This window comes from Taudactylus pleione, unplaced genomic scaffold (assembly GCF_031769625.1).
Source record: "Taudactylus pleione unplaced genomic scaffold, aTauple2 ptg000327l, whole genome shotgun sequence".
NCBI lineage: Eukaryota > Metazoa > Chordata > Amphibia > Anura > Myobatrachidae > Taudactylus > Taudactylus pleione.
The window spans coordinates 4,472,674-4,486,856 of NW_028284728.1; the positions used below are offsets into that span (position 1 = coordinate 4,472,674).

General features: G+C 44.1%; 1 protein-coding gene across 1 annotated transcript in view; it reads right to left on the reverse strand.

The window, feature by feature from the left end:
* SIM2 (SIM bHLH transcription factor 2) overlaps window positions 1-14,183 on the reverse strand; it is a 194,955-nt gene that overhangs the window by 30,713 nt on the left and 150,059 nt on the right. Inside the window, exons 5-8 of the mRNA XM_088443125.1 lie at window positions 5,957-6,042; window positions 4,708-4,907; window positions 2,824-2,930; window positions 1,683-1,830 (exon numbers count right to left, since the gene is read on the reverse strand). Coding sequence (XP_088299251.1) covers window positions 1,683-1,830; window positions 2,824-2,930; window positions 4,708-4,907; window positions 5,957-6,042 — 541 coding nt within the window. The remainder of the gene's footprint in view (window positions 1-1,682; window positions 1,831-2,823; window positions 2,931-4,707; window positions 4,908-5,956; window positions 6,043-14,183) is intronic.

Here is a 14,183-nt window from a genome sequence, read left to right on the forward strand (position 1 = left end):
GTCTGGTGGGAGCAATAATCCTGCACAAATTAGCACTGAACCGTTCATGTTAAGTGACCCTGTATTTATATTATAGGTGTCTGTTTATTGTATTTCCATAGCAGTCCTGTCCTGGTGATTTACTCCATACCAGGGGGGTGCCCAGCTGCCCAGAATATGACTCAGTAAGTAGGCTCTGGCACCGCCCTCTATCGTCTCTCCTTCCACTAACAACTGGGAGAAGTATGTTTGGGTTTTGAACATCGTTTTGCTACTTTATTATGTCCCTGTCAGACTGATTTGCACAGGTCAGTGTATTTTTCCTTGCAAAGTAGACTTTGAACTTTCCCATGCGGTTTAAGGGTTTATTACGGTTTTGCATGTTTCTAATTATTACTTAGACCCTGTTCTGAAGGCAGCCGAGGCCCATTGAGTCATCTGTTTGCACTCCATTTAAATTACATTGCAATTGCCTGTGATTTGATAATTACGGATTGATTGCGCTGTTTATATGAGCCGGTGGAGTCCCTTCTGCTGAACGTGTGTGTGTGTGTGTGTGTGTTTTTTTACTGCTTTTGGGATTGAAGGTTTTTGGACTTTAATAAATGTTTATTTTGGATATTATGTAAGTGTGTGTACGCTCGTGTTTTGGGACTCTGGTTGTGCTTGTTGCTTTTGGAGACAGAAATGCTTTTTAAAAAAAAAAATTGAAGTGTACTTCTTTTTTTTTCTACACTAGCAGAACTATCGCTACCGCAGAGGGTGCAGTTGCTATGGGATTTGTAGGAGTGTGAGCCTGGCAATGCCTACCTACCCAAGGAGGCCCCCAAGCCCCTGCACGCTCTGACCCCTGCAAAACACCTCGCATTGTGACCACACATTCTCATAAGCGCAGAGTATATGTTTGAGGAGGTTGGTCGGGCGATGCTGAGTACTATAACCTGTACCCCAGTGACGTAGCTATAATGTACTTGCCAACTCTCCCTGATTGTCAAAGAGACTCCCTGAAATAGCAGCAATCTCCCTGTCTCCCTAAAGAGCCTAGCAATCTCCCTGATTGCACCTTACCCCATTATGAAACTGTTATATACAAAAAAAACAGAGCTATATACATTCAAATGGGATCATTAATATAATCTCCCTGCATTGGTTATAAGGCACAATGATCCCTATGGCTACATGCATTTTCTGAAAAGTATCAGTGTGTTTTCTTTTCATCACCAAGTAGATCTTACTAACTGCTTTGTGGCTCATTTACATTTGTATGTAAATCAATTTTATGACACGCCTCTCAGATGTGGCAGGACACGCCCACTTTACCGCCGCGCTCATAGGTGGTGCTTTCACACTCTCCCTGAAATGCTTTTTCAAAAGTAGGAAAGTATGATCTATAATGGATGCAGGGTGTGGGGTGCACAGTGGCCCCTGGGTCCGGGGGGGCCCATAACCTGCACCCATATTTTTCAATACTTACCTCTCCAGAGACCCATGTCAGCAGTGGCAGTGATGCACAGCTTAATCCACAGTTCAAATAATCACCAGGATACCCCCAAACCCTGCAGCATATCAATCATGCTGCGACTTGAGGGGGGGGTCTGCGAGGGAGATCATGGGACCCGTTACGCACATGCCCTTTATTATGACTTTTCTTTCTAAACTGACATAAATTCACAGGACTGAGTGGATGAATGGTGCACACTTACGTGAGGACATAGTTCACACTCACTATACAGTGAGGCCTGGAGGAGCGACTGTTGTGGACGATTGTTGCGTAGCTCTGGATCCAGACCCATCCGCCGTGTTTGGAAAGCAGCCTGTAGTACTTGGTGGTCACCTGGCCTTTTACCAGCACTCAAAAAAGAAACGATACATCATTAATGAATGTACTCATCAATATTAACGTCTATACAATATGGTGACAGTCGCTACATGAATGTGCCAGTATCCGCTACTGTATGCAAAATGTAAGAATGAAAGAGCATCAATGGATGCATATATCACTCGAGACACTTTGGTTGGAGAGGAGACCAGAATAATTATTGACGTGACAATATAAAATGAGATAGTATTGTAATGTATTTGTGGGGTGGGGGAATCATGGACTTCATTCAGAGTTGGGAATATAGGATTTTTTGGGGGTAATATACACATTTCCATACAGTACATGTGGATGCGTCAAAAATGAATTGGCATCTAGAGTTGGTAGCTAGAGGCTGCCCGAAGTGTCTACAGGCTGCAGGGTGCCTGCCCAGAATGTCCCTTGCAGTAGCACTACTGGCTGCAGGGTGCTGTTCCAGGCACTCTGCAAGCCACATGCAGGTGCTGGTGAGCAGTAACCGTGCCAACCCCAGGACCCTGTGCTCTGTGTGACGGCACAGATCGAACACCCCTAGTTATGGCCCTGGGAGTCCCACGAACACCCCGAAAACGATGGACACCCTCCTGTATCCCGCCCACTTCACCATCATAGCTAAACCCCCGTGCATGGTGGTGTCATACTTGCAACTGAGTAGCAGGAGGCAGGGCCAAATGATAAAATTGGCCCGCTTCCACACAGTGGCCATTGCCATCTTTTCCACAAGGGCCTTCAAACAGTTGTTAGGTATGCATATAACATTTATTACTAATACTGTCAAGCTGCATCGCACCGTTAAGCGCAACTATATATATTTGTACTCCCGGCCTTTACAAGCATATGAATTAATAATGCAGCCACGCAAATATTGCTTGTCACTATTTTTGTTGGTAATTTTAGTTCTAAACAATCAGGCAGCCTAAAAAAGGCCCCCAACGCATTTCGCTGATTGCATGTGAATGATTTCGGTATGTCATGTTTATACTTACAGAGGTGATGGGCGTATCTCAGGTGGAAAACATCGCAGCCATGGACGTGATGGTAGAGAGTTTTTTCAATGAGGTCTTGAGGTTCATAACCGGTTAATTCAGCTACTCTGCACAGAAAAGAATGAGTAATGAGTATTATTTTCTATAGATGTGTCTCCATTGATCCCTGCAATAAAGTGTACAACATCTGGACAATTTGGATGGAGCGAAGACTATTTTGGATCTTCTGTACAACAACAAAAACAGATTTGTATTTTATTTTTACTCCAAAAGAACAAAATGTTGACGTTTGTATAAGATGTTTGATGTTCTGGAAGCCAAGCGCTGATTACATTTATTGGATGTGATATATTCATATATTTATGAGTGATCGTAAAAAAACAAATTAGCAAAACCACTGGATGTTGGAGCTGTATCCGCAGCACGTTATAAAGTACACAAACGCAAATAATTTATACCATATGGATGTAATAATTATTCAAAGGAAAGAAATGATTAAAAAATAGCAATTTTTCCAAACCTAAGTCTTTAATATTTGAAATAAAAAAAAATTATATGCCAACTAATAACTGAATTCTCATTATGGGGCTAATTCTGATTTGGGAACAAAATCAGAAAGAGCAAAAAACTTTGCACCTTGGCAAAACCATGCTGCATTGCAGGAGGGTATCCGGTCGACTTGTCGACATTCAGAAGGTCAAGAGAATGTCGACAGGCAGTGTCGTAACAGGCCAGGTTCCTTCTCCCTTTGGGGATGCATCAGCTGAACACCATGGACATATCTATGCTGACGATCATTTCACGGCGCAAATGGCCTTATTAAGGCTTTGATGCTAACCACCTTGGCAAAGTAGTTCATAGGGTGGAATATTAGGCTGACGTACGCCTAATTACATGACAATTTGGGGCCTATTTATTAAGCTTTCTCCTTTCATTAACATCTGTTATCGCTACGTTTCACGGCAATAACAAATTAATTAACAGGACAATTTATCATTAAAGTCACGCCAGGACAGGGCATCTGATAAGAGGTTGAGGGGTCTATTTACTAAGCCTTGAATGGAGATAAAGGGGTAAACTTACTAAAGTGAGAGTTTTTAGAAGTGAGTTTTAAAAGTGATGTTGCTCATAGCAACCAATCAGATTCTACTTAACATTTAACTAGCACCTTCTAGAAGATAATAGCTAGAATCTGATTGGTTGCTATGAGCAACATCACTTTTAAAACTCACTTCTAAAAACACTCACTTTAGTAAATTTACCCCAAAGTATCAGCCAATCAGCTCCTAACTGCCATGGCTGTGTTTGACAGTTAGGAGCTGGTTGGCTGGTACTTTATCTCCGTCCACTTTATCTATATTCAAGGCTTAGTAAATAGACCCCTGAACCACAATGACTTTCCCACATTAAATCCTCCTTCACCACTTGCTCATCACTGGGTTGATATCCTTCTCCAGAGATACTGTAGTATAAAGGCTACAATGGCTGCCACCTTCTAAGATGGCGGCTAGATCATGGGGCCAAGCTTTGGAAAGTTGAAGTACTGCAAGGATATGGAAACTGACGTTCCTGCATGATTTAAGGGCCAGAGAAGCCATGATAAATAGGCTCATGTAACCTTAGGCATTAAATAACTGCTTCTTGGCTATCTACCGTCACTAGAATTATTCATTGTGGGGAGATGTATCAAACTTTTGAGAGAGCTAAAGTGGGGCTGTGAACCATAGCAACCAATCGGCTTCCAGCTATCATTTATCTAGCACAGTCTCTAAAGTGACAGAAGCTGATTGGTTGCCATGAGCAATTTCTCCACTTCTCTCTTCTAAAGGTTTGATACATCTCCCCCTGGGTGTCGTGCCTTCCTTAGTACGTATGGCTGCTTACCTTGAGTCCAGGAAAATGAGTTTGAGGTCCAGACTGGCTCTGAACATAAACATGTTACTGTGGAGTTTGATCTCTGTGATGGCGCTTGGGGGTAAGGACTGACCCACAGCCACTAGCCCTACAATTTGATAGCAGGAGTCATATAAGGAAATGTCCAGCATATACTGCCTTATTTTCAGATACCCACTGCAGTGAATCACCTGTCACACAAAGATAAAACATATCACATATACACTAAACAGACCAAACAGGTCACAAGCGCTTAATCACCAGCGTCTGGGCGTCATTTTGTCCAATACATTGTGTCCCACCTTCTAAAGTTGACAAAATGGAGAAGTTTCCCATAGCAACCAATCAGCTGCTACCTATCATTTTATAGAATGTACTTAATAAATGATAGCTGTAAGCAGATTGGTTGCAATTGGCACCTTCATGTCCTCTTTAGAAGGTATGGTACTGTACATCTCAACCTATGTATCTGCATTTACTGATTTAATTAACAAGTGGAACATACTGAATAGTGCATATTACAATGCCTCCCTGTACCATAGAAACTCACAATTAACACTTTTTTACTGAATTCAACTACATAAGTTTAAGTGTAAATAAATATGCAATCTAGTCAAGTTCTTTATTTATTCGGTTTACAAATAAAAATGATAGCATTTTGATAGTCTAAAAAAATATATATATAGATATATATATAATATATATATATATTATATATATATCTTTTTACACAAGAAAATCAACTGACAAGTCCTGCTTTTTGCAAGCGATTTTCTTGTGTAAAAAGACCGGAGAGTGCCGTACAATACTAGGGATCTCATGTATAACTTCGTGGTGAAGTGCACCTCAACTGCTAATGTTTTTGCTTACATAGGAGTGCCACTCATACGGATGGTATTGGGAGGCTCCCCCTTGGGAGGGATCCGATCCCTCCCATCACCCCCTGCGGCAGAAGGACATCAGAGGGACTTCTGGGTGCTAAATCCGGAAGTCCCTCTGTCTGGAGCCATCGCAAAGGACAGCTCTTATTGGGAGAGCTGTCCTTGGCGATATTCTAGGTACATACCGCGGTATGTACCCGAAGACAGGCGGGATGTACCGTAACATCCCACCCAATGTCTGCAGTAGTTGACATGCACCTTACCAGGCAACCTAAGATCAGTACACTCACCTGTCACTCATCACCTGTCGCTCATATTGAAAAACACAGTAAATTATAATTTCCGCAGTGTGTTATTACCTTGTATCCGCTGCATGTGAGACCTGCGTTTCTTTTTGCCAGAACACATTTCATCCGTAGAAAGAACGACCTCTCTATTTCATATTCTGAAAGAGAGCAGATGCATGAAAACTAACTCGTCTTTCCATGTTATACATCCCGGAACATCGTATGCCTACACATTACCGGGGGTGTAGCATGGAGAGCTTGATAATGGCGCATTTCCACCACTATTATCATCTTCTACCCCCTCAGATGTCTAAGAGGTTGACCAGCAGCCATAAATATCTACAACTGACTCTGAAGCAACTCTCAGTGGGAGAGATGTATCAAGCCTTGGAGAGAGATAACTCGGCTAAAGCAACCAATCAGCTTCTGTCTTTTATCCAGCGCCATCATGACAGCTAGGGTCTGATTCTGAGTAGAACACTGCGCCATCCGTGTCTGCGACTATCAGCGGAGCCCCATCCTCCACTTTATGCAAATAGCTACAAAGTTCTTCCCTGATGTTCATCCGTGTGACCAACAAGGTAAGGACTGAGACGCCCAATGTCAGCATCCGTAAGCGCTGAAATACAGATTGGAGCGTCTTTAGACGCCCCATCAGTGGCACCATCAAAACCCGCACGGGACCTATGCACGTTCACTGGTCTTGCCCGCGACACTATAATGACACGCCCATAAGACGGACCATTTCTGTGCATGCGCTAAGCCACCTCCCAGTCACCGCCCAGGCCCTTAGATGTTGATTGGTTGCCTTGGGCAACTTCTCCATTTTATCTCTCTCCAAAGCTTGATACATCTCCCCCCGTGTATGTAAGCTTACATCATGCACCCTGTCTGTTAATGTTTATGAACCTTCCAATAAGAAATGATGTGATTTATTTAATGATATGCTGTGACTAATAGCGACCAGGCAATCCTTTTTATTTTTTTTTACCTGTAACTATGTAAAGTGAATGAAGTCTTAGGTGGAGACCCACCAAACGTTCTAAAGAGGACAGGGGAGGAGTTGGCCATAGCAACCAATCAGCTTCCAGCTATCATTTATCAAGAAAATTCTATAAAATGATTGGTAGAGGCCGATTAGTTACGGGCAAATTCTCCAATTGTCCCCTTTGGAAGGCTTTTGTACATCTCCCCCTTAGTGTCATCTGGTGCTGCCGGCAGGGGCAGGGGCAGCACCATTTCTGAAGTAACACAGTCACTGACCTATTCAGGATCACAGTATTCCGCAGCGCAAAATTTAATAAATGAAAAAACCGAGCCCCTATCTAAGAACACTTAGACCCAGCACCAAGCAGCTAACAGAACCCTATAATCATACTTGCCAACTCTCCCTGATTGTCAGGGAGACTCCCTGAAATAGCAGCAATCTCCCTGTCTCCCTGAAGAGTCTAGCAATCCCCCTGATTGTACCTTACCCCCCCCTTATGAAGCTGTTATATATAAATAACACAGAGATATATACATTCAAATAGTATAATTAGTATAATTTCCCTGCATTGGTAATAAGGCCCAGTGATCCCTATGGCTACATGCATTTTCTGAAATGTATCAGTGTGTTTACACCAAGTAGATCTTACTAACAGTTTTGGGACTCGTTTACATGTGGATGTAAGGCAATGTTATGACACGCCTCTCAGATGTAGCAGGACACGCCCACTTTACCGCCGCGCTCATAGGTGCTGCTTTCACAATCTCCCTTTAAAACTTTAAAACTTTTTCAAAAATAGGCAAGTATGGGTATAATACGTTGCACAGGGCTTGTTTTCTGTGAAGTCACCTATAGCCACCAGCTGATACAAGATGTGTAGCTGCTCCTACACTACAGAAAAGTCTTCAGATGCTCAGGATGTTATATACTGCTCAAAAGGTTTCACTGATTTCTTCCTGTTTCTGGAACTAGTTATAAGAATGAAAATTGACACCAAAGAAACGGTGGTAGCCCTGTGCACCCCTGGGTACCAACAGATAGAAGCACAGACCTGGCAGAACTTTGCTCATGTTTGGGCCGACGTTACCTGATGCTTCCCCAGCAATGGGAAACAAGCAGGTGCGGAACCAAACCCTCTACATCACAGGTTCTCAAACTCTGTCCTCATGACCCCAAACAGTGCATGTTTTCCAGGTCTCCTCACAGAATCACAAGTTAAATAATTAGCTTGACCTGTAGATCTTTTAAAATGTGTCAGTGAGTAATGAGTACACCTGTGCATCTGCTGGGTGACCTGGAAAACGTGACCTGTGTGGCGTCCTGAGGACCTAGTTTGAGAACCACTGTTCTACATATATAAAGAGCTGCCATAATAATTTCCAAATGCCATTAGCTGAACTAACTGACAATCTAAATGGAGTGGATCTGCCCTTCCCTCTCCACTCCACCTTCTCTGCCCTATGTCTCGCTTTTTTGCTACAGACAATTTGCATCCGCCGACTTTCAGTAGCCCAGGGCTCTACAAATCCTGAGGGCCAGATTTTGCTGCATGGCGACCAGATTTTACAGGGCGGGAGGAAGCAGATCTTTGTCAGCCCCAGCCGAGATTCATGGGCATCCCTGTAGTATTGCGGCGTTAATTTCATGCACAAGAGTGCATGTGCTGAGTGTCGCCTGCGGTGACTGCTGTGCCTGTATGACCCGGCCTGCGCTGAGTTCTGCCGTTTGTCCCGGCTGTCTGCTGTCACCTAACTCCGGCAGCATAGAGCTCTCTGGTAAGAGGATCTATGCGTGGCCGGGGGAAGTGGCTTCGGAGGGGTAGTGGTGTGACCCAAGGGGGGATGGTGCGGAAGGGTGTTTTGCCTGAGCATACCCCCTTAGTTGTGTGGCCGTGGGGGTTGGTTGCCAGTGGGGGGTTTAGCTGCTCAGTAATGTAGCTGTGGGTGGGGGGAAGTGGGTTTCTTTGCCTGGGGGGTAGCTACACAGCAATGTGGTTGCAGAGGCGTGGTTTGCCTGGGGGTACCGCCTTAGTGGTTTGGGCCTTTGGGGGTTGGTTGCCCAAGAGGTAGGTGCTCAGTAATGTGGCCCCGGGGAGGAGGGGGGACGGGCGTATGCCAGGGGTAGTACTTTCTGGCACCATTGTTTATGTACAATGTGGTCTGTTATTTCTGGGGGGGGAGCAGGGGAGCTGTGCAGAGTGAGGGGGGCCTCCATTTTGCTACATCCATTCAACTGTGGCCAATTTGTAGACTAGTATAATGTGTGTAACAGCTGCATAACACACAGAGCTGTGCTCCTTAATCCTGTACTTTATTTTTAAGTTTTTGGCGGTGGACTGGCTCCTACACTTTCACCCTTGCTCCTAGATTTTAGAAAAATTTGTCAAGCCCTGCTGTAGCCAATAATTAGCCAAAAAGTAGCTGTATCCATGACCTACCTACTCTCCCAGAAGGTGCGGGAGACTCCTGATTTTTCGGGTCGTCCCCATGACCTCCCGGAAGCGCGGGTGGTTCTCCCGCCACTTTCTAGTAAAGTGGGCAAAATTTGAAGATGATACCAGGAATTGCGGGTACATAAGGAGGGGCCAATGTGACGCAGGTCTAGAAGAATTGCTTCATTTAGTGCTATAGACCACAGGTTCTCAAACCCGATCCTCATGACCCCAAACAGTGCATGTTTTCCAGATCTCCTCACAGATTCGCAAGTGATATAATTAGCTCCACTTGTGGATCTTTTAAAATGTGTCAGTGAGTAATGAATACACCTGTGCACCTGCTGGGTGACCTGGAAAACGTGAACTGTGTGGGGTCCTGAGGACCGAGTTTGAGAACCACTGCTATAGACGCAAAGAGCCCAGCACCGCCTCAGGAGTGGTCATCTGTGTCTCCTTTCTGAACTTCTCCCAGAGAGGAGGAATTAAAATTCGGCAGGTATGATGCATGAATACGTCTCTCCACCAACAGCTAGAAACATTACTCAGACAACCTTTTGTATCTTGTATACCCCCTACCTCTTGGATTGTAAACGCTTATGGGCAAGGCCATCTTTACCTTGTGTTTCATGACATTGCGTGTTACTTGTTCATATCACAAACCCCTCTGTACATCGCTGAATGCTATATCAGCGCTTTATAAAAAAAATAAAGATAATAGTTATTTAAATGCAAAATGGCATCCACTGAATAATGCAACAATAGTACAAAAGAAAACACCAGCCCACCGTCATCTATAAGCCTCCAGCGATTGTTTTGCAATTGAAGAGACTTATTTCATAAACCTGAACGTCTGCTTGGAACACGCTGCAGATTATAGTCTTATGTGCTGCAAAACAGCGGTAAAGTCATTTGTGCATTTTGTTACACGGAGATACCGGTTTATTATTCTGAGCTGAAAACGGCCAGCTGCACAAGTTCTCCGAGTGTTTTAAGCTTTAGGCTTAAGAATAATTTCGCTGACAGACTTTGAATAATTTCTGGTCTCTCAGTAAATAATGGGGTATCCATTTACCCTGTCAGATCCAATATTCTTATTCTTTAAAAAAAAAGTAGGTTAATGTTGAAATAATAGTCATGCTGTTAGTAGTCTCCCTCAGGCCGGACAGGCTTCTTACTCATCATAAAACATTGACTGTGGGATTCAATCTCACACCAAGGGCCACTTCTAGTAAAAGCAATTTTAATAATTGCTTTTCACTGAAGTGCAAACCCATGTAAAAATGTGTATTTATAGCAAAAATCCAAATATGTTAAGAATTTTGAGCTCTTTAATTCCCCCTCCCAGTCTCCTAAAGATATAGTAGCCACGCCAGCCATTTTGTGGTCTCTAGGAGCCAGTGACAACACCGAGGCACTTTACAGAGGCCATTTTGTTAACTGGACTAATATTCAAGCAAATGGCACATATCCATTCCCTCAAAGCTAGTCATATCATCGGGGACCCTAGAAGGCAGCCATTTTGTGGTGATGTCACCAGTTAGGCTGCAATCCATATTTGGGTAATCTCTTTGAACATCCAGGAGATTCCCGGAGAATAGGCCACACTACCGGATCATGTCTTGTGAAGTGGGTGGGGTGAGGCATTATGATGTGAGTTGCACAAGGATGCACTTGTCCCTTGGACTGTCCCTTCCGGGATGCATTTATAACTGCGTGAGTGCACCCAATGTGTATAGAATTTGTTTACATGATCGGGGTGAGATATTCTTTAGAGTGATCATAAGGCTTAAACTAAGAAAATCTAAGTAAACAGAGTTAGCAAACAAGGGAACCTGAGACCAATACCTCTATTTTCTCTCTACTAACTGCACTCCTTATACTGCTAGCGGCAAATGCACAGCTCGCAACCGGAAAACCCCATGAGAGCTCGGTGATTGTTTCATTATATAGCTACACTTTTTTTTAGCTACTTGTACAAAAAACGAAATGGCCCATTCCTTATAATGAACAACAAATTGTAAAGCGGCAAAGAGAAGATGCTATTTATTTTACAATCTATCGGTCCTTGACCAACAATCCTACATTATAAACGTCAAATGTGCAAGCTAAACAGGATGTATATTTCGCACATAAGTACATTTTACATAAAAAAAAATATATACCAGATTTTGGCTCTCAATTCCACTAATGTAAAAAAAAAAAACAACCCAAACACACGACTTTAAAAAAAACCAAAAACAATTAAACACATTAAAACATTTCTATGGGGCGATTAAAATTTTTGGGGGGCGGCGATAATTAATGGGTGCCCGATGGAGGAATTCAATTGTTTTGGGAGCCCTGTCATTATCGCACTTGTCGTTCCCAAAAACACCAGGTTTAGCTGCGCAAAGCCATAGCTGTGTGCCTGGTCCACTCCCCCCCCTCAATTATGACATCACACATCAAGATGGCTGCCGGACGCATCCTAATTACACCCCATAAGGCTTTCCACATAGCAGGTTGCCGTCCAAGCACCCCGGAAGGTAGAACAGGGTGGCAGAGTGCCTCTACAGAGTACCGTTGGGGTACCGACTCTACTGCCCCCACGGTCTTTCGGCCAGGGTGGTGGCACCAGTCTCAATATAATTTGGAAAGAGAAACAAAATCATGATCTCTTTTAAGCCACTGCTGAGAGGGGAATGAACAATTAGCAAATTCATTGCATTCCTGAAAATATATAAAATATCACATTAGACAATGCAAACAGCAGCACGTATATAGAAATACTACAACTATGGCGAAATCTGGGTGCGTAGGGTGATCTTGTCCCTCCCCCATTCCCCCCCAGGACCTTCTCTGGGGTCTAATACATTTGCCCAGGCTGCTACTTTCTGATATCTGTACTCACAATCGATTAATATGAAGTGGCAATCCAAAACCGCTATCTAACATAGCTGTAGAAATAGGAGACAATAGGCAGATAAAACCACTGCAGCTCTCTCCTGCCTGAAGGGTTAGATCAGACCCTTTACTCAGACACTGTGGGTTTTACACAGACCCTTCATTAGGATACTGGCTGCATTCTAGCAGATCAGCACCTCACGGGATACCAGGATTAAACCCTCGTACTTCTCCATCATATTTCTTTCTTATTCCTTGTAAAGCACATTTTAGTAAACCCTCCGCTGTCTGTGATAGGGGATTAAGCTGAGAATTCTAGACAGCCCTCATTCCGGCGTGTCCAATACCAGGGTGTTCTCAGAAGCCCTTGTTGTCACTGCTAATATTCTCTGTGAGGAGTGCATATAGCTGGGGAGATGAGCAGTAACAGAGTGCAGACGTGGAATAGCACCTCTGCCAGACCCGTGTTGTATTAGAGGAATTATGGAGCCAGAAATGTGAACTGAACGTACTTATATTAACGGATTATAGCAATTTTTGTGGTTGGAAAAGATGAACAATTCATTTTGTGGGCAAGCTGAGGCCATTTACATAGACACTGTACACGTGTAAGTCACTGCATGGTGACTACTGGTGTGAATATTGGTTGGATTTACGCCATGGATAATGGAAGGTTATTGAAGCCTTTTATTGACAAATTGTAAAGTGGAAATACAGTACTCACACAAGATGCTATAAAACAAAGATTTGGGGGCATTTCCAATTGGGCGCAATTTTTTTGAGGAAGAAATCAACCTATCACTCCCAATTCTGATTACCGTGGCTATGCACACTCCCGATTTTCACGCTATCCAATTGAAAAAAATTGGCGCGCGATAATTTTTTCTTCACAAACTGAATTTAAAAAAATAAATAAAATAGGAAAATCAGGGTCTCATTCAGACCCGGTCACAAGCGCCGATGCGCTCGCAACCGGGTGGATGGTCCCCACAGAGCATGCACACGACGGAGCCGGCTCCGTCGTGCGTATGCGTGAGACCTGGCTAGTGACGAGCTCTCCGTCGCTAAGGGTCTCGTAGCAGATGGGGCGAGCTGTCGATGTTGAGTGACAGCTCGCCCCGTTTGCTGGGCGGGCCGGGGGCGTGCCCGGCCAAACGGAGGTGTTCCAGTCGTAAGGCTTGCCGTTTGGGGGCGGCCCCACTGACATCATTGATGATGTCAGTGGGGAACTTCCTGCTCAAACAGAGCAGGAAGTTCCCTGGGGCTTACGAGAGCCCAGACCCAACCTTAGGGTCTGGTTGTAAGCCGCGATGGTGACAACTATCGCGACCATCACCCTGATCGCAAGCTAAGCTGTGGGTGGTAACCCACAGCTTAGCTTGCGACCTGGAGGCAGCACTTCTAAACAAGAAGTGCCCGCCCTCATTCAGAGTGAGCGATCGCTTCTTGCGATCGACTCTGAATGAGGGCCTGAGTCTGTACACTAAAAAACTTTGAATAAATATTGGATAACAGTATTACTGCCCAAAAGAATAATATTTTGAGTTTTGAAAATGTTTCAAATGGCTGATTTGTGCAATTTCTAATAGGGAAAAAATTCTAGAAAGCTATTTTTTCCCTGTTAAAATGAATACTATACCATCCATACAGCATCTCCATATACCTGTCCCATCCACAGCACCCCCTTATACCTGTCCTATCTCTATAACACTCCTATATACCTATCCCACCCATACAGCACACCCATATATTAGGGGTGAGCGGGTTCAGATTTCTGAAATCCGAACCCCCCCGATCCGAGGCCGATCCGAGACAGGCTCGACTTTTCCCGCCTGACTCGGATCTGAAATCGAGGCAAAACGTCATCATCCCGCCTTCCGGGTCTCGCGGGTTTTGGATCCTATATAAGGTACCCGCGTCGGCGCCATTTTCTCACTTGGCTGTGGACAGTGAAGAGAGAGGGCTGGAGTTAGGGCTGGCTGGGCTGTGTAGTG